Below are 8,550 nucleotides of genomic sequence, written 5' to 3'. Positions count from 1 at the left end.
CTGCCTACGTATCCCCTTTTAAACGGGAATCAGGTCAAGCGTAGTTCAGTTACATCCGATGAAGAGATGTGAATAATCTAAACATAATATCTCTTGACTGCATCTGAATTGATAGGTTTTGGCCACACTTCTCCGTCTATTTCTGCAAGTATGAATGCTCCTCTTGTTAGCACCTTGTGAACCATATAGGGACCTTGCCAGTTGGGTGAAAATTTCCCTTTTGCTTCATCTTGATGTGGGAATATCCGCTTCAGCACCAACTGCCCCGGTGAGAACTATCTTGGTCTGACCCTATTGTCGAAGCTCTAGACATTCTTTTCTGATAAAGCTGACCATGACATACTACATTCATTCTTTTTCCATCTATGAGGGTTAGTTGCTCATAGCAGCTCCTTATCCATTCTGCATCACTGAGTTCGGCTTCTTGTATGATCCTTAAAGAAGGAATTTCTACCTCGGCGGGAATGACAACTTTGGTACCATAAGCCAGCAAATAGGGAGTTGCCCTAGTTGATGTGCGGACTGTGGTACGTATCCCAATAAGGCGAATGGTAACTTCTCATGCCATTGCTTGTGATTTTCTACCATTTTCCTTAGTATCTTCTTGATGTTCTTGTTGGCAGCTTCCACGTCTTCTCACACATGGCTTTCATTAGATCACTGTTGAGATTGGCGGCATTATCAGTGATGATGGACTCGGGAACCCCAAATTGACAAATAATACTATCCTTGACAAAATCTGCAATGACTTTCTTGGCTACAACTTTGTAAGATGCATCCTCCACCCATTTTGTGAAGTAATCGATGGCCACTAAAATGAACTTGTGCCTGTTTGAAGCAGTGGGCTGGATCGGACCGATTACATCAATTCCCCAGGCAGCAAAAGGCCAAGGTGCACTTGTTGCATTGAGTTCATTTGGTGGTACCCTAATCATGTCTGCATGTATCTGGCATTGGTGGAATTTTTGGACGTACCGGATGCAATCTGTTTCCATGGTCATCCAAAAATATCCAGCTCTGAGTATCTTTTTGGCTAGAACAAAACCGTTCATATGTGGTCCGCAGGTTCCGTCATGTATTTTCTCGAGCAATCTGGAAGCCTCTTTGGCGTCAACGCACTTTAATAGTCCTAGATCAGTTGTTCTCGTATACAAAATTCCTCCGCTTTGGAAGAAATGATTGGACAACCTACGTAGTGTACGTTTCTGAGTATGGTTTGTCTGCTCTAGCTATTCTCTTTTTGCCAAATATTCCTTGATGTCGTGGAACCATGGGTTTTCATCCGTTTCTTCTTCGATGTGGGAACAATAAGCTGGCTGACTATGGATCTTTACTGGAATGGGATCGATGAAATTCTTATCCGGGTGCTGCATCATGGATGACAAAGTAGCCAGTGCATCTGTGAACTCGTTCTGGACTCTTGGAACATGTTTAAATTCTACCTTTGTGAACTTTTTCATCAATTCTTGTACATGATACAAGTATGGTAGTATCTTAGTGTTTTTCATAGCCCATTCTCCTTGAACCTGATGTACTAGAATATCCGAATCACCAATTACCAACAACTCTTGTATATTCATATCGATGGCCAAATTGAGCCCCATGATACAAGCCTCATATTCTACCATATTGTTGGTGCACGAAAACCTAAGCTTTGCGGATACTGGATAATGTTGACCTGTCTCTGACACCAAAACTGCTCCAATACCCATTCCTTTGAAGTTTACAACTCCATCGAAGAACATTCTCCAACCATCGTAGGCTTCAGCAATGTCCTCTCCTAAGAATGACACTTCTTCGTCAAGAAAATACATTTTTAGTGGTTTGTATTCCCCTCCCATAGGATTTTCAGCAAGATGGTTTGCTAATGCTTGTCCTTTAACTGCCTTCTGAGTTACATAGATGATATCGAACTCATTTAACAATATCTTCCATTTAGCTAACTTCCCGGTAAGCATGGGCTTCTGAAAGATGTACTTTAGAGGATCCATTCTTGATATGAGGTATGTGGTATAGGCACAAACGTAATGCCTCAATTTCTGAGTTGTCCATGTCAAAGCACAACAAGTGCGTTCTAGCAGAGAATACCATGCTTTGTAAGGTGTGAACTTCTTACTCAAGTAATATATGGCTTGCTCCTTTCTTCCTGTCTCATCATGTTGTCCCAAAACATAGTTGAAAGCCCCATATAGTACGGACAAATAGAGTAGCAAAGGTCTTCCAGGTTCTGGCGGGACTAGGACTGGTGCCGTGGACAGGTATTCCTTAATTTTGTCAAAAGCCTTTTGACAATCTTCAGTCCAACTGGTTTTAGTATCCTTCCTCAACATTTTGAAGATGGGTTCACATATTACCATGGACTGTGCTATGAAGTGGCTGATGTAGTTGAGGCGCCCCATGAAGCTCATCATGTCCTTCTTGCTCTTTGGTAGTGGTAACTCTTGGATAGCTTTAACTTTTGACGGGTCCAACTCGATTCCTCGGCGGCTAACGATGAACCCCAATAATATTCCTGCGGGAACCCCGAATGCACATTTTGCGGGGTTTAGTTTTAAATTGTACCTCTGTAGCCTGTCAAAGAACTTCCTCAACTCTTCTAGGTGATCTATGGCCCTCTTGGATTTGATGATGAAGTCGTCAACATACACCTCTATTTCCTTGTGTATCATATCATGGAAGATGGTCGTCATGGCTCTCATATAGGTGGCCCCAGCATTTTTTAGACCAAATGAGATCATTTTGCAGCTGTACACTCCACATGGTGTAATGAAGGTTGTTTTCTTTGCGTCTTCTTCGTCCATCCAAATCTGATGATAACTCGTGAAGTAATCTATGAAGGATTGGAATTCATGCTTGGCGCAATTGTCGATCAGGATGTGTATATTTGGCAGTGGGAAATTGTCCTAAGGACTTGCTCTGTTTAAATCCCAATAGTCAACACACGCCCTTACTTTCCCATCTTTCTTCGGAACTGGTATGCTATTGGCTAACCAGGTTGGGTACTTAACTACCCTAAGGACTTTGGCTTTGATCTGCTTGGTGACTTCTTCCTTGAATTTCAGGCTCATTTCTTGTTTGAATTTTCTGAGTTTCTGTTTCACCGGCGGACACATTAGATTGGTAGGCAACTTATGAGCCACTATGGATGTGCTCAGGCCAATCATATCATCATATGACCATGCACAAATATCCTCATATTCTTTCAGGAAACGAGTGTATTCTTCCTTTTCTAATGGTGATAGGTGAATGTTTATGCGAGTCTCTTTGATGGTTTCAGAATCTCCCAAATTGATTGCCTCGGTTTTGTCCAGGTTGGACTTAGGTTTGTTCTTAAAATTCTCAACTTCCCTGATAACTTCCTTAGGTATTTCATCCTCTTCTTCTGAGTCACTATCCTTATATTGCATTATCTTATTACATGTCATAGTCATCGGTTTATCAGGAAAAGTAATAATAATGTTGTAGAAGAAAAATGTAAAAGATAATAATAAATACTAAATAACAATGCATTAATTAAATTTTGAAAACATCCAAAACAGGTACGGCTCAATGACTCGAGCAATTATTTTGAAACAAAATGAGTCTTTAAAACAAAATACTGGAAATATCTTAAATGCCTAAAATGGTTATTAAAACAGGTTAGGCTAATTGCCAAGCTACCCAGGAATTCGACGGGCTCGGGATGATATGGTAGTCCAAATTTTGAGAACAGCTCCCTTCTCCACGGTCTAAATGGTAAGGCCTTCTTCCTCTTCCTCCTCAACTATCACATGGCAATCCATATCCTCATCTTCTAGAAACAGGCTCCTCAACCCAGCTAAAGTTTCCTCCTCTGCAGATTCCCATATTGTGTCATCCTGGTAAAAAGTCTGACTCAGATGCAACACTGGCTGCTCGAGAGGGTAATAAGGACCATGCCATGGTGGCGACCAATCATTATATTCTTGCCAGGTGTATGGATATCCAAGCCTAAAGTTTGTGCCCTGACGTTTCAAATGTATTGGTTTGGTAATGCCCTGGAGTTTCTTCCCAAGCCCTTTGCCGGGTTCATACCCAGACCATGCCAGTATGCTTTCTATTTTGCTACTCCACCACTTATCTTTCTCAATTGCGTTGACACGCTCAATGCGATGATAAGTTTCTCCACCCAGCTTTCTTTTATTTTTAACAACCAGGACAGTTTGACTGGTGTAAATGGGGTTACTTCTATTTTCGTGGATGTTTATCTCCTGATGGTTCTATTCAAACTTCACAGCCTGGTGTAGCGTGGAAGCCACAGTCCCAGCAGCATGTATCTAAGGTCGTCCCAGTAAAAAGTTGTACGTAGCAGATATATCTAATACTTGAAACTCAACATCAAACCAAGTCGGACCCATCTGCAAACAAAGGTTAATTTCCCCAATTGTGGCACTTTGAGACCTATCAAATGCCTTCACATTCATACTTCCTGCTTGTATCTCATGAAAATCTTTACCCAGCCTTTCAAGAGTAGTCAGTGGACAAATGTTGAGGCTTGAACCCCCCATCTATTAAGACTGTGGCAATGAATTTGTCCTCGAACTGTACTGTGATGTGCAGCGCCCTGTTATGACTTAATCCTTCAGGTGGTAATTCATCTTCGTGAAAGGTGATCTTGTGGCTCTCCAGTACCTAACCTACCATGCTGGCCATCTCTCCACTGGTGATGTTGTTAGGCACATAAGCTTCATTCAGCACCTTCATCAGAGTGTTCCTATGCACCTCAAAATTTTGTAGCAGTGACAGGATGGATATCTGGGAGGGAGTCTTGTTTAGATGATCAACGATAGAGTGTTCTCTTGCCTGTACTTTCCTCTAGAGATCATCTAGCTAGTTTCGATAATGGGTTGCTTGGTCGAAACTTCCTTTCTTGTTCCTCCCAAATTTTTGGGTGTATAGATCCTTCCAGTTCTGGTCATCCCCTGTGCAGCACCAGATTCTTCCATCTTTGATTTTCCCTTTCTTCTAGCTTCATCAACGTAATCCTAGGGTATGGTGTTGGACTTGAAAGGAGGTGTGGGTGTTACCGTCACAATGAAGGGTGTGGTATTTCTACTTCAAATGGAGTCGGTGTAGTCGCATGTGATGTTACTTTAACTTCAAACGGGACTGATGCGGCTACTTCAACTTCAATTGGTGGTTGTATCTATACCACAATAGGTGTGAGCGTGACTGCAGGTTTAGGGTCATCACCTTCTCGAATAAGCCCAATCGACCCATCGAGATCCCATTCTTCATCAGTTTCTATCACATTTACTCTTTCACCTCTATGATCTGGGAGGGGATTGTTGCGGACATTTGGTGCGGCTTTCCTTTGCTTGTACAACTTTGATATCAATCAGAGTTTGAATCTTGTTTTTCAGAGTGCGGCATTCATCGATAGTATGCCCTTTTATTCCAAAATAGTATGTACATGCTTTGTTTGGGTTGACCCACTAGGAAGAGTTTTCCATGGCAACAGTAGGAATAGGGGTAACATATCTGGAAGCCTTCAATCTTTCATATAGTTGGTCAATGGGTTCAGCAATAGGGGAATATTGGTTGGGCGGCCTACGATCAAAATTGGGTCTGGGTTTTGGATAGTTTTAAAGGGTTGGAGGTAAATGATAATAGGCAGGCTGGGTATTATAAGTGTGATAGGCGGTAGCAGGTTGAGAATATCTAGGAGGAAAAGGTTAGTATGTGGGTGGAGGTGTTTGATATGTGAGTGGAGATTTTGGGTCTTGGGCCACCATCACTACCCCTACTTCTTTCTTTTTCGACATACCCCCTGACTGTAATGCTTTGTTCTAGCCTGCAATGCCTCAAAATTGGTTACCATCCCACTCTTGATTCCTTCTTCAATCCTTTTCCCAAGTTTGATGATGTCAGAGAACTTGTGATTTTCGATAACCATTAACCTTTCATAGTATTGTGGGTCCTGGGCCCTAACAAAGAATTTTTTCATCTACTCTTCCTCTAGTGCTGGCCTCACCTTTGCAGCTTCTGACCTCCATCGAGTAGCATACTCGCAGAAAGTCTCTGTTGGTTTCTTCTTGAGATTCTGTATGTAAAAGACATCCGGTGCATTCTCTGTGTTAAACCTGAATCGGTCCATGAAGTCCGATGCCATGCTTACCCAATTGACCCATTTCTTGGGATTCTAACTTATGTATAAGATAGGGCGTCTCCAGTGAGACTCCTCATGAATAGTTTCATGCAAATTCTTTCATTTTTCCGAACTCCTACGAGCTTATCATAGTATGTTCTCAAATGTACCTTCGAGTCACCCATTCCGTCAAACATCTCAAACTTAGGAGGTTTGTAACCCTCCGGTAGTTCCACGTCTAGCTGAATCACAAATCCTCATAATTCAGACCTTCAATTCATTTGCCTCCTTCAACACCTTGGACTTGGCTCGTGAGCCTCTTGAGTTCTTCGGCCATATTCTTAATGAGTAGGTCATTCTTGGCAGATTATGAAGTGTATGAGATTGGCTGAGTAGAGTGAGGTAAGTGGTGGGATTGTTCGACCACGTATATGGGATTGTTTTGGTAGGTGCGCGGGTTGGAGTGTAGTGGTGATCATTAGTTGAGTTTTGCAGATTAGGGATAGGTTGTGGGGTATTTTTAGGGGTATGTAAGTGGTTTGTGGGTATTGAGTGGGAAGAGGTTGGTGTTGAGGATGAGTGGGTATTAGTGGAGGATTAGGATTTTGGGGAGGAATTGCGTATGGATAGGGTGCGGGAGGATTTTGTGGATGTTGGTTTTGTGTGTTTTGAGGAGGTGCTGGGTTTTGAGCATTTTGTTGTTTAATGTCTGGGACGTTTAGGGTGAGGGAGAGGTTTGCCAAGTTGCAGAACTGCTCAAGTTCTCCTTGCAATTCTAATATTTTTTGTTCCAATCGTAGGACCAAATCATTCTAGGTCGGAGTACTTTGACCGTCTGAAGTTTCAATATTCTCAGTGTTTTCATTTCGTATATCACTCATATCATCCATCTTAGCTTTTCCTTTGCATTTCAGATTACTTGGAGGAGGAGGAAGAGGAGGACCTCTAGATTTGGTGTGATATGTTGACGATACCAGTATGTGCAAACCAACCTTAGGGGATGGGAATAAACAAAATAAAGAAAACCAAAAGGTAGACAATTTAATAAGGATTCTGAAAAGAATTTGCAATATTTAAACACGTATTGCGGGAATATAAATTCGCGTCCTAATTTGGGAAACCTCGTTATGCCCGAGGTAGGCCTAGCGACAAGTAGATTTGGAGAGATTTAATGCTGAAAAATGCCTCATTTCATTAATATAATAAATAAGCCGAACCTAAAAACGACGATAAATAAATTAGTTACTAATGGTGTCTGCCTTATTACATTCTAAAATGACTTAAACAAATAAACTCAATCTACTTGGTCCCGGAGAGACCTTTCCCATATTTGGACGTCTTGGCTCCATCAATCAGATTCCCCAGGTCGTGCATGTCCAGCAGCAAGTATGCCCTTACTAGGTGTCCTCCCTCGTTGCCCTCTGCATTCTGACAATCTACGACCCTTTTCGTCATCTTCCCTTCCAATTCCATCAGACCCTGCTCTAAATACTCCAGCCTTTATGTCAATTTTATAGCCATTTCCTTCCATTCGTTAATTGATTTCATGTCGAACTTGTGTTTCTCCAAATGCTTGGCTTCACATTCAAGGGCCCTCTTACATAGCCCTCATACTTCACTTGTGCTTCAGCAACTTCATCTATGACCCTGTTTCCTTGACCAACCCTTAGCTCGAATATTCCTGCTATGTTATCTTCTAACCATGATGGGTAGAAGTACACATGATCGGCATGATATTGATTTGGCTCGATGGTATCCTTTTCCACGATAATCTTCAAGTACCACATATGCTGGGCCTCACATTTGTATGGAATGGCGTCATCCTAAAAATCTCCTCTATAATGACTCATTTTGGAGACTTGGTATGACTTGTTTTCTACCAGCTTGTCTCATGACCCTAATAGGAACATAGGGATGTATTCCCCTTAACCCAATCAACACCAAACGTGGAACATCCCTGGATCTGATGATGAATTCATCGGTAGGGAACCACTCGAACATCTAGTGAACCTTGTCCTTGGTCAAATTGTTGAAAAGTTGTGGCCATTCTGTAGCATTCTCTGGTTGTGTGAATCTGTCTGGGATAAAGGTCATTCTTTTAGGGTGGCGGAAGCCTATGTGATCGTTCCATGGTCTTCGTGGAAACTCTTGGCGGTATTTATCCCTCTGAAGATGTTCTAACAACCAACTCTATAGTAGCAAGTTACAACCCTCGAAGTGTTTGAACCCTTTCTTGCAACGAACCAGAGCCAAGTATATGTCAGCTACAATCATCAGGACAGTAGTATAGGTTTGCCCCTCAATTTCCTCCATTAAACCTTTGGTTACCTTGTACAACCTGGTGTGAATTCTGTCCCCTTGGCTTGGGAACACTATCATGCTCAGAAAATAGATGATGAATACAAAAACCCTACGATGAGTCCAACCCAGGAAAGTGATGGAGA

The 8,550-nt window shown here is 42.0% G+C and overlaps 1 protein-coding gene across 1 annotated transcript; it reads right to left on the bottom strand.

Annotated features, from left to right (window-relative positions):
• Window positions 1-250: 250 nt before the first annotated feature.
• On the bottom strand, window positions 251-995 carry LOC138889791 (uncharacterized). Its single transcript, XM_070173127.1, has 2 exons — window positions 641-995; window positions 251-522 (listed from the first exon to the last, which is right to left on the bottom strand). The coding sequence occupies exons 1-2, from the start codon at window positions 993-995 to the stop codon at window positions 251-253; spliced, it is 627 nt and encodes a 208-aa protein (XP_070029228.1).
• Window positions 996-8,550: the final 7,555 nt, after the last annotated feature.

The sequence above is a fragment of the Nicotiana sylvestris genome, chromosome 4 (assembly GCF_000393655.2).
Source record: "Nicotiana sylvestris chromosome 4, ASM39365v2, whole genome shotgun sequence".
NCBI lineage: Eukaryota > Viridiplantae > Streptophyta > Magnoliopsida > Solanales > Solanaceae > Nicotiana > Nicotiana sylvestris.
The sequence above is the reverse complement of the archived record's forward strand: the minus strand, read 5'-3'. Positions and strand labels throughout refer to the sequence as shown.

Bases quoted from the DNA above. Each gene is read 5' to 3' on its own strand.
- LOC138889791 (XM_070173127.1), bottom strand. From the start codon at position 995: ATGGAAACAGATTGCATCCGGTACGTCCAAAAATTCCACCAATGCCAG. The intron at 523-640 runs GTGAGAAGACGT...TACGTACCACAG, and splicing joins TGATCTAATGAAAGCCATGT to TCCGCACATCAACTAGGGCA.